The sequence below is a fragment of the Carcharodon carcharias genome, chromosome 10 (assembly GCF_017639515.1).
Source record: "Carcharodon carcharias isolate sCarCar2 chromosome 10, sCarCar2.pri, whole genome shotgun sequence".
NCBI lineage: Eukaryota > Metazoa > Chordata > Chondrichthyes > Lamniformes > Lamnidae > Carcharodon > Carcharodon carcharias.
The window spans coordinates 36,377,011-36,396,669 of record NC_054476.1 but is presented as its reverse complement, the minus strand read 5'-3'; the positions used below and the strand labels follow the sequence as shown (position 1 = coordinate 36,396,669).

The following is a 19,659-nucleotide window of genomic DNA, read 5'->3' as shown; positions in this document are numbered from 1 at the left end:
ACACCAGCCCACAAATCCTGACCACTATCTACAAGGCACATGTCAGGAGTGTGATGGAATACTCTCCACATGCCTGGACAAGTGCAACTCCAAAAACATTCGAAGCTCAACACCATCCAGGACAAAGCAACCCACTTGATCAGTGTCCCATCCACCACCTTAAACATTCACTGCCTCCACCACCAACACACAGTGTCTATCATCTACAAGATGCACGGCAGTAACTCACTAAACCTCCTTCGACAGCACCTTCCAAATCCATGACCTTTTCCATCTAGAAGGACAAGGTCTGCAGACACATGGGAACACCACCACCTGCAAGTTCCCCTCCAAGCCACACACCATCCTGACTTGGAAATATATCACCGTTCCTTCACTGACACTGGGTCAAAATCCTGGAACTCCCTTCCTAACAGCACTGTGGGTATACCTACACCACAAGGACTGCAGCGATTCAAGGGGGTGGAGCAGCACCACCTTCTCAAGGATAATTAGGTTTGGGCAATAAATGCAAGCCTAGCCAGTGATGCTCACTTCCCGCAAATGAATAAAACGAAAACGGATTTTTTTCACTGTTATTACATATGGTGACTGCCCATTTAAGACAACTCAACTAAGCTTCAAATATGACAAACAAACATAATCAATGCAGCAACCTCAGGGAATCATCGAATGGTTATGGCTCTGAATGAGGCCGTTCAGCCCATCATGTCCATGCCAGCTATCTGTAAAAGTAAACCAGCTAGTTCCACTCCCTAACCCTTCCCCATAGCTCTACAAATTGTCTCTTCAGGTGCTTATCCAATTCCCTTTTGAAAGTCATGACTGAATCTGCCTTCACTACTCTCTCAGGCAGTGCATTCCAGATTGTAACCACTCGCTGTGTAAAAATGTTTTTCCTCATGTTTCCTTTTGTTCTTTTACCAATCACCTTAAACCCGTGTTCTCTGGTTCTTGACTCATCCGCCAATGGGGACAGTTTCTCCCCATCTACTTTAGCCAGGCCTCTCATGATTTTGAATACCTCTTATCAAATCTCCTCTCAAACTTTCTCTTCTTCAAGGAGAAAAGCCCCAGATTATTAAATCGGTCCACATAGCTGAAGTCCCTCATCCCTGGAATCATTCTTGTGAATCTTTCCTGCAACACCTCTAAAGCCTTCACATCCATCCTAAGTGCGGTGCCCAGATTCGGACTCAATACTCCAGATGACACTGAACCAATGTTTTATAAACATTCATCATAACTTCCTTGATTTTCTACTCTATGTCCACACTCTGTTCCTGAACCCCTTTTAGAATTGTACCCTTTCATTTGTATTGCCTCTTCTCGTTCTTCCTGCACAAGTGCATCACTTCACACTTCTCTGTATTAAATTTCATCTGCCACGTGTGTCTGTCCATTCACCCATCCTGTCTATGTCTTCTTGATGTCTATAGTTATCCTCCTCACTATTCATTACACTTTCATGTTTTGTGTCATCTGTAAATTTTGAATTTGTGCCCTGGACACCAAAGCCTGGGTTATTAAGCAGGGATCCTAATACCAACCCCTGTAGACCCCCACAATATACCTTCCTCCAGTCTGAAAAACAACCATCCACCACTACACTCGTTTCCTGTCGCTCAGTCAATTTCATTCCCATGCTGTCACTGTCCCTTTTATTCCACGAGCTCTAACTTTGCTGACAAGCCTATTATGTGGCACTTTATCAAATGTTTTTTGGAAGTCCACATACACCATATCAACTGCGTTACCCTCATCAGCCTCCTTCAGCCCTCTCTTGTTACCTCATCAAAACAAAACTCAGTTTAACAACCTATGCTGGCTTTCCTTCATTTGGCTTTCCTTCATTAATCCACATTTGTCCAAGTGACTATTAATTTTGTCCCGGATTATCATTTCTAATAGCTTTCCCACCACCGAGGTTAAGCTGACTGGTCTATAGTTGCTGACCTTATCCTTACACCCTTTCTATAACATTTGTAATTCTCCAGTCCTCTGGCACCATCCCTGTATCTAAGGAGGATTGGAAGGTTATGGCCAATGCCTCTGCAATTTCCACCCTTAGTATCCTCAGTTGCATCCCAACCAGTCCTGGTGCCTTTGAACTTTAAGCACAGCAAGCCTGTGCAATGCTTCCTCTCTTTAGCAATTTTTAGCCCATCCAGTGTCTCAACTACCTCCTCTTTCACTGAGTTTGACAGCATCTTCTTTGGAAAAAAAATAGATTCAAAGTACTTAGCACTTGATACGGTTAAAAAGTTAATAAAAAACATTTTTAAAATCAACCAAGAGACTAGTAGATCCCTCACGTTGTTGCCTGTAGGTATTTTAAGATCTGGTGTATGGTTACCAATGATTAGATACTAACCTGTCTTATCCTTTCAAGGCTATCATTCAAGTGAAATACAGCAACATCTTCCTTCTCTATAGATCTCATGTGCATAAAGTCCCCAAATGCAACAAACAAAATCAGTCACTGAGCAGTAAGGGGCAGGAAGGAAAAATTGGGGTTAGCTACAGCATTCGCAGCACAGAAAACAGGGCATTTGGCCCAGTTGGTCCATGGCAATTTTTATGCTTCACGAGGGCCTCCTACCACCTTACTTCATATCACGCTATCAACATATTCCTTTCTCCTTCTTCGTTTATCTTGCTTCCTCTTAAATGCATTTTTTAAAAACTCTTTTATGGGATGTGGGTGTCACTGGAAAGGCCAGCATTTGTTGCTCATCCCTAATTGCCCTTGTACTGAGTGGCTTGCTTGGCCATTTCAGAAGGCAGTTAAGAGTCAACCATATTAATGTGGGTCTGGGGTCACATGTAGGCCAGACCAGGTAAGGATGGCAGATTTCCTTCCCTAAAGGATATTAGTGAACCACATGGGTATTACGACAATGATGGCTTCATGGTCATCATTATTGAGACTTGCTTTTCAATCCTAAATTTTATATTAATTGAATTTAAATTCCACCAGCTGCCATGGCGAGATTTGAACCAGTGTCCGCAGAAAATTAGCCTGGACCTCTGGATTACTAGTCCAGCGGCATTACCACAATGCTTCTTCTCTAATGCATATAGACTGTATTCTAAATATGGAGAACAGAAACGTGGTCAGTACCCCACGTGATCTAGCCAAGATACCACCAAATATCCCATCATTCCTAATCTCCAAGAACTTTTACATCTACACTCTCAAATCCCCAAAGGTGAATGTCAAACAGCCCACACACTATTACAAAGAGTAGACCAGTTCTCCCTGGTGTCCTGGCAAATATTTACTGCTCAAACATCACTAAAACAGATTAACTGGTCATTATCCCATTACTGTTTGTGGGAACTTGCTGTGCACAAGTCGGCTGCTGTGTTTCCCACATTACAACAGTGATTACACTTCAAAAGTACTTCCTTGGCTGTAAAGTGCTTTGGAGATTGGAGATTATGAAAGGTGCTAGAGAAATGCAAGTTCTCCCTTATTTTAATACAAGTATCCTCTCCACGTGAAGTGGCTTGACTAACTATATAAGGTGAATCAAGTTTACATTTAACTCTAATCCCCTGTGGTGCAAAATTTCTTCCAGGGTATTTTGGCTTGCTGCCTGGAGTTTCAGGAAATTCTCTGTTGAAAAGACGTCTCTTTGTACACATTAACGTTCCTGATGGGTGCGAGTTGAGTTAACTTTCTCCACCTCCAGGTGGATTATACATTTTGCATTTTACGTCTGTCATGGAGCCACGGCCTCACACCATATTTTCATGAAATATATATCATCATGGCTACTTCCTAAAACTTTAAAAACTGGGCAAAGACTTTGAAAAGACTGAAGCTATGTCTGCCTGTCACCCAGAACAAAAGGAATTTTCTGGCAATATGAGAGAAGCTGACACCTCACTATCTCTGAAGAGACGCCAATGACCCCTGTGACTGCAGAGATCAAATTCAAAGGGAATTATACAAAAGCCATCTATATTTCCTAAGCCAGGCCTGGCCAATGGAGACAAACAATCTGCTAGGACAAAGGACCCTGCAACCTCCTTCAAAATTCTTAATGGTTGAGGCATTAACAATCTCAAGAATGCAGACAAAAGAATATTCATCCTTTGTAAAATCTAAAGTAAACAGGTGGAAGTCATGTGGCATGACCGCTGGAGGAACCTTAAACACTATCTTGCTCTACTGCCAGTCTGTCATTTTCTATCTAACAAGCAGCAGTTCAGAACAAGAGCTCAGTCCAGGTGAATGCCTGGCCATGCCCAAATACACTGTTTCTACTGTAACTTCTATACCAGTGCTGACGGGAATAATTCATCTCTACGTGCCCATCCCATTGTGGAAGTCACCTCTACCGGAAAAGTGGATTATCCAGCATCAGTCTTCGATCTGCCGACCTCTGTGAAAAAATACGCCATTGGACTTGGATTCTGGACTCCGGGCTCACGTGAAACAATAATTCTTTATTCTGTGGTTTTTGTCCTGTAAATCTTTCTTTTTTTTTATCCCACTCCCCCTCTTTTATTGTACGAGCAATAAAGGAGGCTATGTTGCACCCTTCCTCTTGTGTTTGAGTACGTGTGAATAAACCACCCGAGTTTACCCAATCCCAAGTTTTCTGTGGGGTTATCAATAAGAACACTTTTCTTTTTACTAAAGGGTGGTGAGAGGAGGAATCAGGACTGTTTAAGTTAAACTCCCTCCTGTCCATAACACATCTGATAAGAGTTCATCCACTCACCAACATTTAAAGCTGACCATACCTGTTACACACTATTTTACAGTACAGAAACAGTCCATTCGGCCCAAATTGTCCATGCCAGTGTTTATACTCCATGTGAGCCTCCTACAACCTTACTTCTCATGCTATCAACATTTCCTTCTATTTCTTTCTTCCTCATGTTTTTATCCAGCTTCCCCTTAAATGCATCTATGCAATTCACCTCAATCAGTCCAAATGGTAACAATTCCACATTCTAACCACTCTGGGCAAAGGAGCTTCTGATGAATTACTACTGAATTTATTAGTGACTCTCATATTTATGATTCCTAGTTCAGGTTTTTCAGATAGGTCAAGACATCTTCTCTTTGCCTACCCTTAAAGGCCTCTATCAAGTCACCAATCAAGCCTTCTATTTTCCAGAGAAAAGATCTCCAAACTGTTCAATCTTTCCCAATAGGGCTAACCTCTCAATCTAGTATCATCCTTAAATTCTTTTTGCCCCTTCCCCTGTGCCCTTACGCTGTTTTCTTAATATGAGAACAGAGTTATGCTCAGTACTCCACAGGTGATCTAACCAAGGCTCTGTACAAGTTTAATGTAACTTCTGAGTTTTCAATTCTATTGCTCTAGAAGTGAACCCCACTACTTTGCTCTTTTTTAAAATGGCCTCATTAACCTTTTAGTGATTTGTATATCTGGACAAGCGGACATCTCTGTTCCTCCACACCATTTAGACACTGATTTTCCATGTAGCATGAGGCTCTATTGTATCGCAGTAATGGTCTGCCTGAGGGCCAGTTCTCTGCTCATTTCTTCATGCCTCACAGTCTTGCACTTCAGTTGCTTGTAAAAACCTCCCATTTTCAGCTTCAATGAGCAACATGACCAGGGGAAAGGATACATGAGGTGGTTTCCTGTTGCCTTCCTCACATGTGCTTAAAGGAAACACAAGTCCTCTTCCCAAAGGATCCTCCGCCTCTAAACAGCCTTTGTCCCTCGAGGTTCCAGCTCTTCTGCCTTCGCACCAAGAATTTGCTGGTTCCACCCTTGTCCATGATTCATAATCCTTACCTTGGCCTGGGGCAACTCACAAAAGGACAGGGATGACCACCGCCTGAGGTCTCAAATTATTCCGCAACCCTGTGTTCCTTCTACCTAAATGCACCATCTCACACTTGTCTATACTGAAATTATTTTTCTTTAGAGAAACAATCAATCCCATGATACAGTGAGAGGAATGTGTGAACAAATTACCTCTCACAGCCTGATTTAAGCCTCTCATTAAAATTATGGCCAGGATTGGCAGCTGTAACTCACCACAGTCAGGCAGGTTGCCAAGACATTCTTCTTACCTACACTTTGTACATGCAACTCTTAATTCAACTTAACATGCAACTCAAATTTTATCATTGATTCAGCAACAAGTAATCACATCGATCTAGAATTCTACGACTGCCTTCTTTTAAGTAAATGTAATATCCAACATCCAGTGTCTCGGTTGTATATTTTAATGACTTATACTCTAACCATGAAGTTTCCTTTTTAGACGTTCCTAATTCCCAATTTAGAAATATCTAGAGTTGTTTGAAGTATCAGCGGGTTAAGACCTCACATTATGCATTTTTATAAAAAAGAAATATAGATTTCCTCATGGTTAATTTCTAAAATTTTAAAAGCTGGACAATGGCTGAAGCTATGTCTGTCCGTGACCACGAACAAAAGGAGCTATCAGGGCAGTATCGAAGAAACTTGCACCTTGTTATCTCAGAAGTTTCCCTAACCCTGTGCGCTGCAGTGACCAAATTCAAAAGGAACTATACATAGGCCATCTACAGTTCATACGCCAGGCCTGGCCAACTGAAGCCGATTCATCTGCTAGGACGAAAGACCCCACAACCTCCTTTTCAAGGATTAATGGTTGGAACACTGACAACCTCAAGGACCCAGACAAAGGGATATACATCCTTTGTCAAAGCCAGAGTGGAGAGGTAGGAGTCTTGTGACATGAACCCCTACCTGGAGAAGCCAGTAATATTGTCTTGTGGTACTGAAAAACCTCAGTCTGCCATCTTTCCATTTACGTAGCAACAGCACTGGTAAGGGGATCTGACAAGGCTGAATACCTGGCTCCATCTACACTGTTTCGACTGGAACTTCTGTACCATTGCATACAAGATTGATTCATCTTTGCATGCCATCTCATCGTGGAGGTCAACTCTAGTGGAAAAGTGAATTATCCAGCATCAGTTCAGCCTGCCGATGTCTGTGGAGGAATACCTCATTGGACTTTGGTTCTGGGCTCTGGACACGTGAAACAATAATTCCTTTCTCTGTGGCCTTTGCTCTGTAAATCTTTCTTTTTCTATCCCTCTTTCACTGTACAAATGCACAAGGGGCTACGTAGTGATCCCCCCTCCCCTATGCTTTGAGTGTGTGCAAATAAACTAAGCCTCTTAGTTTATCCTATCTCGAGTTTGCTGTGGAGTTATTAATAGAAAGTTGGATCACACCAAAACTATGGGGTTGGGAAACACACCGTTGCACATAAAGGGGGGAACAAATCAAGGCCCCTTTGTGTTTACAGATGGGTAGTGAGGGTAGAAATCAGGGCTGTTTGAAATAACACCCCCCCCCCCCACCTTGTCCATAACAGAAGCTAAAGGCTAATTAAAAGGTCACTATTAAAAAAAACACAGCAATTTAGAAACAACTAACAAGATCACAGTTACTGAAATTCCTATTTCACTAACCTCCTCCCACCTTACAACCCTCCAACGTCTCTGCTTTTCCAAATCTGGTTTCCCAAGCATCCCAATTGCCATCAAGCCACCATTGACAGCTATGCCCCAAGCTCTGGAATTTCCTCATTAAACCTCCCTCATCCTTATGGTTATCACCTATTAAGGGACCTGTCACCCAACATCTCCTAAAGTGAAAACAAAAACAGAATTACCTGGAAAAACTCAGCAGGTCTGGCAACATCGGCGGAGAAGAAAAGAGTTGATGTTTCAAGTCCTCATGACCCTTCAACAGAACTGATTTTTCTTTACAAGGAGAGGGAAATATAAGCTGGTTTGGGGGGGGGGGGGGGGGGGGGGGGAGTGGAGGGTGGGTGTTGTTGTAGGGACAAGCAAGCAGTGATAGGAGCAGTTCATAAAAAGATGTCACAGACAAAAGAACAAAAGAACACAGGTGTTGAATTTGGTGATATTATCTAAACGAATGTGCTAATTAAGAATGGATGGTAGGGCACTCGAGGTATAGCTCTAGTGGGGGTGGGAGAGCATAAAAGATTTTAAAATAATGGAAATAGGTGGGAAAAGAAAAATCTATATAAATTATTGGGGAAAAAAAACAAACAAAAGGAAGGAGGAAGAAACAGAAAGGGGGTGGGGATGGAGGAGGGAGCTCAAGACCTAAAGTTGTTGAATTCAATATTCGGTCTGGAAGGCTGTAAAGTGCCTAGTCGGAAGATGAGGTGCTATTCCTCCAGTTTGCGTTGGGCTTCACTGGAACAATGCAGCAGGCCAAGGACAGACATGTGGGCAAGAGAGCAGGGTGGAGTGTTAAAATGGCAAGCAACAGGGAGGTTTGGGTCATTCTTGCAGACAGACCGCAGGTGTTCTGTAAAGCGGTCGCCCAGTTTACAGTTGGTCTCTCCAATGTAGAGGAGACCGCATTGGGGGCAACGAATACAGTAGACTAAGTTGGGGGAAATGCAAGTGAAATGCTGCTTCACTTGAAAGGAGTGTTTGGGCCCTTGGACGGTGAGGAGAGAGGAAGTGAAGGGGCAGGTGTTGCATCTTATGCGTAGGCATGGGGAGGTGCCATGGGTGGGGGTTGAGGAGTAGGGGGTGATGGAGGAGTGGACCAGGGTGTCCTGGAGGGAACGATCCCTACGCAATGCCGCCGGGGGGGGGGGGGGGGGGGGGGGTGAATGGAAGACATGTTTGGTGGTGGCATCATGCTGGAGTTGGCGGAAATGGTGGAGGATGATCCTTTGAATGCGGAGGCTGGTGGGGTGATAAGTGAGGACAAGGGGGACCCTATCATGTTTCTGGGAGGGAGGAGAAGGCATGAGGGCAGATGCGCGAGAGATGGGCCGGACACGGTTGAGGGCCCTGTCAACGACCGTGGGTGGAAAGCCTCGGTTAAGGAAGAAGGAGGACATGTCAGAGGAACTGTTTTTGAAGGTAGCATCATCGGAACAGATGCGACGGAGGTGAAGGAACTGAGAGAATGGGATGGAGTCCTTACAGGAAGCAGGGTGTGAGGAGCTGTAGTCAAGGTAGCTGTGGGAGTCGGTAGGCTTGTAATGGATATTGGTGGACAGTCTATCACCAGAGATTGAGACAGAGAGGTCAAGGAAGGGAAGGGAAGTGTCAGAGATGGACCACATCAAAACGATGCAGGGGCGAAGATTGGAAGCAAAATTATTAAATTTTTCCAAGTCCCGACGAGAGCATGAAGCAGCACCGAAGTAATCATCGACGTACCGGAGAAGTGGTTTGGTGCCAAAGTGTCAGCCTAGAATTTACATGTTCAAGTTTCTAGAGTCTTGAACCATAGCATCTTGAGAATTTGAATCAGTTTAAACAACTTGCATTTATATAGCACCTTTAATATAGTAAAAAGGTCCCAGGAGCATTAGCAAAGAAAACGTAACACAGAGCCACAGTAACGGGATACTAGGCCAGGTGATCAAAAACTTGGTTTTAAGCAGCAGTTTAAAAGGAGGCAAGAGAGGCAGAGATTTAGGTAGGGAATTTCAGAAGTTAGTGCCGAGACAGCTGAAGGCTCCTAACAGTGCAGTGATGAAAATCTGGGATGCACAAAAGGCCAGCAGTAGAGGAGAGCAGATATCTCAGCGGGTTATAGGAGATCACAGAGATAGTGAGGGAGTAAGATCGATGATGCGTTTGAGCAGGAAGAGAATTTTAAATTTGAGATGTTAGTGAACCAGGAGACGGTACAAATCAGCAAGGTTGTTCATTAGCATAAAAGTCATTTTTCCTTTGGTTTTTTTCCTTGGAAGTGCAGTTAGCTATCTTAAAAATCTCATTCATCCAAAATCCCAACCCTGCAACTCCCCTCATTAAACCGTCTACTGTCTTGAGTGACTCCAGTAGATTCCATAAGTAAGCAAGCTTGTTTATGAGGAAGATCATATCTTACAGGTAATGTCCAGACTCCACCATCACCATCCCTGGGTATGTCCTGTCCCACCAGCATGGCACAGTGATATACAGTTGGGAGGGAGCTGCCCCGGCTGTCCTCAACATCCACTCTAGACCCCATGAAGTCTCATGGCATCAGGTCAAACATGGGCAAGGAAACATCTTGCTCATTACTACATACCACTCTCCCTCAGCTGATGAATCAGTGCTCCCCCATGTTGAACACCACTTGGAGGAAGCACTAAGGGTGGCAAGGGTACAGAATGTACTCTGGGTTAGGGACTTCAATGTCCATCACCAAGACTGGCTCAGTAGCACCACTACCGACCGATCTGGCCGATTCCTAAAGGACATAGCTGCTAGACTGGGTCTGCAGCAGGTGGTGAGGGAACCGATAAGAAGGAAGGACATACTTGACCTCAACCTCACCAACCTATCTGTTGCAGATGCATCTGTCCATGACAGTATCGGTAGAAGTGATCACTGCACAGTCGTTGTGGAGACGAAGTCCCGCCTTCACATTAAGGAAACCCTCCATCGCCTTGTGTGGCATGACCACTGTGCTAAATGGGATAGATTTCGAACGGATGTAGCAACTCAAGACTGGGTATCCATGAGGCACTGTGGACTATCAGCAGCAGCAGAACTGTACTCAAACACAATCTGTAATCTCATGGCCCATCATATCCCCTGTCACAAAGCTATTAACGTATATAATATTTTGGAAAAAAAGTTTTCTTTTAAAATAGAAGTTTAGTCTATGGGTGTATCTTAATTGGATTAAAGCCAGCTAGTCTGGGTGCTTTATTGCGCACTAGTTTTGATATGTAAGCGAGATAGCGTGTATTTGCATTTTTGAATAGGGCATTCAAGAAGTAGGGTGAAAACTGATGCCTATCTAGCAGCTACCAAGCAATATGTTTATATTACTAATAAAATTGATACGATGAAAGGGGTTTCATTGTTAAAAGGTGAAGTTCAAAGAGGCTGGTGAGACGATGAGAATTTGAATTCAATCAGTGATGGTAGGTATAACTGCAGCAGTTTTCAGGTATGGAAAGCAGAGGCAATGTAAGATCAAAAGCAACTGTAAGCCTCCAACTTGTCTCCACAGGTTTTGAACTCACATGGTGAAAATACTTTGCCTGGCGTTTGGTTAAGTCTATGGATTGCTGTTGCCTTAATGGAGAATAGTTTGGGAATTTATTAAAAGTTATGATAATAGTAACTTGTAGCCAAGTGTACATTTTTTAACCTGTGTAAATTAATAAAATGTTTCATTTAGTTTAATGTAAAACCTCAAGAACTGGCGATCTGATTCCTGAATTTAGAGTCACATGTCAAACATAACACTTAAAATTGTAGGTTATGACAGTTGTTTCAAGTTTCCCTCTGGGATTTTTAAATAACCCCGCATTACCAACTGCATTGGTTATAACACCCCCACTCTACCATTACCATCAAGCCAGGGGATCAACTCCAGTTCAAAGAAGAAAGCAGGAGGGCATACCAAGAGCAGCACCAGGCAAACCTAAAAATGAGGTGGGCTGAGGTGGCAAGTAACATTCACATCACACAAGTGTCAGGACATGCCCATCTCCAACAAGAGAGAATCCAACCATTGCCCCATGATGTTCTATGACATTACCATCACTGAATCCCCCACTATCAACATCTGGAGGTTACCACTGACCAGAAACTGAACTGGACTAGCCATATAAATACTGTGGCTACAAGAGCAGGTCAGAGGCTAGGAATCCTGTGGCAAATAACTTACCTCCTGACTCCCCAATGCCTGTCCACCATCTACAAGGCACAAATCAGGAGTGTGATGGAATACTCCCCGCTTACCTGGATAAGTGCAACTTCCGCAACACTCAAGAAGTTTGACACCGTCCAGTACAATGCAGCCCGCTTGATTGGCACCACGTCCACAAATATTCACTCCCTCCACCACCAACGCACAGTAGCAGCAATGTGTACCATCTACAAGATGCACTGCAGGAATTCACCAAGGTTCCTTAGACAGCACCCTCCAAACCCACGACCACTACCATCTAGAAGGACAAGGGCAGCAGATAGGTGGGATCACCACCATCTGGAAGTTCCCCTCCAAGTCATTCACCATCCTGACTTGGAAATATATCGCCGTTCCTTCACTGTCACTGGGTCAATTCCTGGATCTCCCTTCCTAACAGCACTGTAGGTGTACCTACATCACATAGGCTGCAGCAGTTCAAGAAGGCAGCTCACTACCACCTTCTCAAGGGCAACTAGGGCTGGGCAATAAATGCTGGCCCAGCCAGCGAAGCCCACATCCCGTGAATGAATTTAAAAATAAGAGAATTTGGAGGATTTAAAATAATTCAGGACTGTACTAAATGGAAAGATACGAAACAAAAAAGAGGGTGGGGGGGCGAGAACTTCTCATGAGTAAACCCAACTATTTACTAAAAGTTAGCATTAATTCCTCTTCTATTCTACAACCCATAAACACTAAAACATTAGTACAGATGTTTAGGAGAAAGCCAAAAATCTGGAATGTTATTAAGCAGAGAGTGCACAACAAATAGTGACATTGATTTAAAAGTGCAGTGTTCTTCTTCATTAGCAATTGTATAAACTATTCCTAATTACCAGAGAGATGAATTTAATAATTAAAATCTGGGATGCAATTACAGATTCGTTAACTTCCTTAAATAGGTTGAATTCTTTTACGTCTTTATGTTATAATATCTCACGTGCAGGGAAGGCTGACCTGCTGAGTTTTTCCAGGTATTTTTATTTTTGTTTTGTGATCAATTGATCTGGCGGCTGTTTTGCAATATAATGCAGAAATTGCAAAAAGAATATATAGATTCTGCAACAGCTGCATTGCGCTGATAAACAGTGCATATCGAGAACGGCATCAATGCAGAGGAAATGAAGTAATTCACCTCCCGAGCTGCTCCTTGTAGCTTTTGTTGTGTGTCCTCCATCAGCTCTTCCACCTCCTGGAACATCTCCTTGAGAGTCGCTTGGTCCAAGTTCTCTGCAGCATCTCCCCGGGGCAGCTCTCTGAGCAGAGCCGGATTGCAGCAAGCAGAGATGGCCAGGAACAGCAGCAGGGGGAAGAGGATGCAGCTTTGCATGCTGCTCAATGCACCGCTCTCCTCTCCGCTGCTGCAACCTCTGCACCGGCTCCACTCCCCAGGTCTCCCGGAGTCTCGCGCTTCCGAGTTCCTCTGAGCCCCGCCCCCGGCCCCCAGCCGCCGCCAATCGGCGGCTCCGCGTACTTCTCCGGCTGCAGGAGGCGCTAGGTGGCAAAACTTTCCGCGGAACCGAAGCAAAATGCGGGCAATTTGCATTAAAATGTTGCCAGTTTTCAGTAATATGTAGGGAATTTGCGGTAATATGTAAGAATTTTGCAGTAACATGCAAAGAGGTTGCGGTAATATGTAAGGGTTTTGCAGTAACATGCAGAGAGGTTGCGGTAATATGTAAGGGTTTGCAGTAACATGCAGAGAGGTTGCAGTGATATGTAAGGGTTTTGCAGTAACATGCAGAGAGGTTGCAGTGATATGTAAGTTTTGCAGTAACATGCAGAGATTGCGGTAATATGTAAGGGTTTTGCAGTAACATGCAGAGAGGTTGCAGTGATATGTAGGGAGTTCGCAGTAACATGCTGAGTGGTTGCAGTGATATGTAGGGAGTTTGCTGTAACATGCAGAGAGGTTGCAGTGATATGTAAGGGTGTTGCAGTAACATGCAGAGAGGTTGCAGTGATATGTAGGGAGTTCGCAGTAACATGCAGGGAGTTGCAGTAATACATAAGGGTTTTGCAGTAACATGCAGAGAAGTTGCAGTGATATGTAGGGAGTTTGCAGTAACATGCAGAGAGGTTGCAGTGATATGTAGGGAGTTTGCAGTAATGTGCAGAGAGGTTGCAGTGATATGTAGGGAGTTTGCAATAATAGATAGGGAGTTTGCAGCAGAATACAGACATTTCCCAACATCAGTTTGAATTTGGCGCTAGCCCATAGCATTCCTAAGCATGCAGCAGCCATGCCATCAAGCTTGGTAAGCAGCCATTTGTGTTGAAGTATTCTCACAGACAGCAAACTAGGAATTTAAAAGCACTGAATCCCTTTACTTTTAATTTAAAAGTTCAGATATCAAAATTCATGGTTATCATTGGATTAGTACAGAACTAAAATAACGATAAACAAACTTTATATATTTTAAAATATGTGGCATTTTTAATCATAATGGAAAAATAATGATATTCAATAAATACAAAATTAGCTTTTCAGGGCCAAAGAGGGTGATTAGCAGTAATTATGAATTTAGTACCCCATTTAGTCTGGCAGGATCTCAACAGCACACACTGTAGAGAAACATAGAGGGCTGGGTTTTCACAGAGTTGGAAGGACTCTGGAGGCATTTAAAAATGGCAAGCAGGATTCCGGCCTCCATTCCCGTGTCCCCAATTTTCGATGGCATGGGATAAGGGTGCAAGGATTGAGCTTGTACTTGGACTTGGCTGGCTCTGTTGCCGGGGTAGACATCTAGACCCCTGCAATTTTCATCGAGTCAGGCTAGCTTCCCCATGACTCATGGTTCATGGAACTCAGAGGAGTTCTGAACCATAGTCTGGAATTGGGAACCTTTTGAAAGGCTGAGAGCCCAGACTCCTATAAAAGGATTATGTGTGTGAGTTTGTTTACACAGATCAGGGAAGTATTCGCTTTGCTTGATTGCCATTTCTGTGATATAATGAGTTATTTTTTCTGTGATCGCTTTTGTCAATATCTCACTGTTTATTTGCACAAGGTTAAGAGGTGTCAAGTGCTAAAGCTTCTGTTACTAATACTTTAATGGTCTGTTTGATTGACATTTTTATATAGTTAAAGGAACACCTTTATTTCAAACAATTCTGAATGGATGTTTTTTCTATGCAGTTTCACACATGCCATTGTTACTATAGGGTTCATTGGTTCTGCGCATAGTGTACACTGGCTGAATGAGCAATCAAGGGCCATGGGTTGGCATGGAGGTAATGAAGGACCTTTGGGGATGGGTGGGGAGGCATGAGTTGGTATTGAGTTGGCATTGGGACATAGAGGTGGCATAGGGAGTGGATGGGGGTGGTGATGGAGCATGAAGGATGAGGGCTACAGGGCCTAGGATGTAACCAAAGAACTGGGAATGAAGTCCCAGAGAACCGATCTGGGCCTTCTAACCATTACCCCTGGATCCTATAATGGGTACCCTGACTTCAGTGGATGTACATGTCAGTTCGTGACTCACGCCATCCCTGACCTGTAAAATGGCCATATGAAAATGGTATGGAGTTGGGAAGGTACAGGAAATTCAAAGTTGCAGCTAAAAAACTAAAGTTTTTGCCATTCTGAATCCATTCCCTCCTCCAAGAGGACACAAAAATCCAGCCGCAGGTATTTGCTACTAAGTTCTAAGACTGCACATTTCTATGGCACCATTCACAACTGCAGGACATCCCAAATCACTTCATAAATGCTTAAATATTTTGAGATGTAGTCACAGTTTTAATTTAGGGCACACTGTAGTCAAAATGGACACAGCAAACTCCCAGAAACAGCAATGTGATAATGACCAGTTAATCTGTTTTAGGTATTGGTTGAGGAATAAATATTCAGCATGGGATCCTTTGCATATATCTGAGAGGAGAAATGAGACATGACTTAAAATCTCATAAGATGTCACCTCCAACAGTGCAGCCCTCAGTACTACACTGGAGTGTCAGCCTGGAATATGTGTTTAAATCTTTGGAGTGGACCATTTGACTCTAAGGCAAGAGTGCAGCCCAGAAAACTACAGCTAACACTAGACGGCAGGTTATTTATTCTTCTCTGATTGACTTGATCAATGACCGGTCCACATGTGAATCATCGGATGAATTAGCACTGACTGCTGCAGTCTGAGGCCGACGCACAGGCAAGTCCTGTGTGGGTAGCCTGTGTCCCTGAGGAGCCAATCCTGCAGCCTCTGTGGACCCTGGAAGATGTCAGGGTTCTGAGACCTGCTAAGGATGTAAGATACATGGACGCTCCCTGGCTATCGTGCGCAGATCTGTAGGATGTGTTTGTAGCGGTCACATGCCGGCTGGACATTCAGCGAGTGGAAGCCCTTGTGGTTGACATAGTTGACTGCTTGTTGCCAAGGAGACCTATGCACCATGTGAGTGCAGTTGATGGCACCCTGCACCTGTGGAAAACCAGAGATCTGTGCAAATTCCAGCACTCTTGCTTCCTGGCTTTCCTGATCTGAGGCATATTGCACAAAGTTCTGTGCCTTCATGAAGATGGCATCCATGACCTCCTGGATACACTTGTGCATGGAGACTTGCAAGATACCGCACAGGTCACCTTAGGAGCCCTGGAAGGAGCCACTGGCGTAAAAGATTGAGCACCACAGCCACTTTCACGGCCATTGGCAGCGGATGTCCTCCAATTCCCCTTGGCACCAAATCATGCAGCAGGTGGCATATGTAACCAACCAGTTTCCTAGACATGCACAGTCTTCAGCGATATTGGTTCTCGGTAAGAATGATAGACACCGTCTACAGGCCCTGATTCTAGTGAGGCACCGACGAGCGATGGCTTGCTGTGGATCTTCAGTAATGTGAGCAGCAGGCCCTGCTGCCTCTTCATCTTGAGGGAGGTGCTGTTCCCTTTGCCAAGGCAGGCGCCTCTGCCACTCTCTTCTTCTCTGCTCCCTGTAAGCCATGTGGCACACCGCTTAATCACCAGGCTCCATGATCCTGATGTTTTCCTCTGCAGGATCAAAAAGAGTGATGCATGGGTTTGCATAGGTGTACTAAAGACCTCTCTTGGTTAAGTCTGAAGGCCCTTTCACGCATGTAGGAGAATGCTGGCCAACACTTGGATGGCCAGTGTGTAGTGCTCTCAATGGCTGTCCAAAACTGCACCCACGTCCGCCCCACTCCACTTGACCGATTGGCGGCAGCTTCAGCCACTGGACTGCATGCTGTGCTCTCCGCTTCAGTGCATGCTTTTTCTAACCTGCACTGCAAGGCTGCACTGTTAGCTTGAACCATAATGGATACTGGCACAAACCGTAATAAAGACATTGCAAGGGGCTGTGCATCTCCACCAGTGACTGTGCCATGCCCACCTTTTACATGGTGATTGTACAACTTGCCCAGTTGGCCAATTGCTCTGCTGCCCCCTAAAACACACATTAATTTGCAGTCTGCACCCAAGGGGTGAAAGGTTCCGGAGCAATTGGTGGCAAATTCATGCTTTTGCTTTGCTTGAGTGGGCAGAAAAGCTCCAGAGGCCCTACTCCAAGCATGTCAATGGAGCTGCAGCTGAACAGTCTCAGCTGCGGAAGAATGCTCACTTTTGACAAGCTTTTTCAAGTGCGTGGATGTTTCCCTCAGCACCACCCCACCCCCCTCTTCCACACCCCCTCCATGTATTTCCTTTAGTCCCCCCTCCGCCACCCTCCCGGTCTGACCTGCACTGGAGCCCTTGCCCAGGCACCGCATTGAAAGCCAGCTGAGAAAAGTGACTTGCCTGTGCCCCCCATGAATGCATGGTGCCTTTTCCTTGATGTTCTACATGCAATGCTTGCGAGTGCTGCACAGGGCTGTGTGCGCGCATCTCTGAGTTCCCCTCAAAGTGCAGGTCGCCGGTCCATGCCTTTAAAGGCAGTCATGAATCCTGCCGTCCTGAAGCCACACTGACGTAAATTTGACGGATTGGGGCGGGGGGGGGGGGGTGTGGGGGAACGATTCCAGTGAGCAGGCCTGGTAATAAGATGCAAATGTATTACAATGACTCTCCTGATGTGCAGCAGTGGGAAACGTGGCCCGGCATTAACAGGTGGTGCGGAGAATTGCACACTGGCTTCACGATGGCATCAAACTGATTTTTGGCTTTCTCACCACATTGTATCTTCCTACCCTGCCACCCCCCCCCCACCCCCACCCCCCAAACCCCCACCTACCATGACACCCTATGCCAATGTGGCCGGAAAATTCCGGCCATAGATGCACTCAAGGGGAAGCTAGAAAAACACACGAGGAAGAAAGGATTAGAAGGATATACTGGAGTGAGATGAAGAGGGGTGGAAAGAGCAATTTAAGACTGGGCGACCATGAGGTGCTGTGGGCCGTGAGCAGCAGCAGAAATCTACACAACCACAATCAGTAACCTCATGGTCCAGCATGTTCCCCACTCTACCATTATGACCAATCTAAGGGATCAACCCTGGTTCAATGAAGAGTGCAGGAGGGAATGCCAGGAGCAGCACTAGGCATAAAATGAGGTGTCAATCTGGTGAAGCTACAACACAGGTCTACTTGCGTGCCAAACAGCATAAATAGCAAGTGATAGGGCTAAGTGATTCCACAATCAAAGGATCAGATCTAAGCTCTGCAGTCTTGCCACATCCAGTTGTGAATGGTGGTGGACAATTAACAGCTCACTGGAGAAGGAGGCTCCATGAATATCCCCATCCTCAATAATGGAGGAGTCCAGCACAATAGTGCAAAAGATAAGACTGAAGCATTTGCAACAGTCTTCAGCCAAGAGTGCTGAGTTGATAACCCATCTGGGTCTCCTCGAGGTCCCCAGCGTCACAGAGCCAGTCTTCAGCCAATTCAATTCACTCCACGTGATATCAAGAAACGGCTGAAGGCACTGGATACTGCAATGGCTATGGGCCCTGACAATATTGCGGCAATAATACTGAAGACTTGTGCTCCAGAACTTGCCGCGCCCCTAGCCAAGCTGTTCCAGTACAGCTACAACACTGGCATCTACCCGGCAATGTGCAAAATTGCCCAGGTATGTCCTGAACACAAAAAGCAGGACAAATCCAACCTGGTCAATCACCACCCCATCAGTCTACTCTCCATCATCAGTAAAATGATGGAAGGGGTCATAACAGTGCTATCAAGCGGCATTTGCTTAGCAATAACCTGGTCACTGACACCCAGTTTGTGTTCTGCCAGGGCCATTCAGTTCCTGACCTCATTACAGCCTTGGTTCAAACATGGACAAGAGAGCTGAATTCCAAAGGTGAGGTGAGAGTGACTGCCCTTGACATCAAGGCCGCATTTGACCGGGTGTGGCATCAAGGAGCCCGAGCAAAACTGGAGTCAATTGGGAATTGGGGGAAAACTCTCCGCTGGTTGGAATCATACCTAGCACAAAGGAAGATGGTTGTGATTGTTGGAGGTCAATCATCTCAACTCCAGGTCATCACTGCAGGAGTTCCACAGGGCAGTGTCCTAGGCCCAACCACCTTGAACTGCTTCATGAATGATCTTCTTTCCATCACAAGGTCAGAAGTGGGAGTGTTCGCTGATGATTGCACACTGTTCAGCACCATTTGCAACTCCTCAGATACTAAAGCGGTCCATGTCCAAATGCAGTAATATCCAGGCTTGGGCTGGCAAGTGGCAAGTAACATTCGCGCTGCACAAGTGTCAGGCAACAAGAGAGATGGTCATGCCTTGTCTTTCAATGGCATTATCATTGGCCCACTATCAATATCCGGGGGTGACTCCTCAAAACTTGTCCACCATCTACAAGGCATAAGTCAGGAGTGTGGTGGAATACTCTTCACTTGCGTGGATGAGTGCAGCTCCAACAACACTCATAAAGCTTGACACCATCCTGGACAAAGCAGCCCGCTTGATTGGCACCTCATCCACAAACATTCACTCCCTCCACCACTGTGCACAGTGACAGCAATGTGTACCATCTGCAAGA

The 19,659-nt window shown here is 45.0% G+C and overlaps 1 protein-coding gene across 1 annotated transcript in view; it reads right to left on the bottom strand.

The window, feature by feature from the left end:
- dkk3b (dickkopf WNT signaling pathway inhibitor 3b) overlaps nt 1-13,100 on the bottom strand; it is a 35,837-nt gene extending 22,737 nt beyond the window's left edge. The window contains exon 1 of the mRNA XM_041196756.1: nt 12,832-13,100. Coding sequence (XP_041052690.1) covers nt 12,832-13,026 — 195 coding nt within the window. The 5' untranslated portion in view covers nt 13,027-13,100. The remainder of the gene's footprint in view (nt 1-12,831) is intronic.
- Between the last annotated feature and the right edge of the window lie 6,559 nt (nt 13,101-19,659).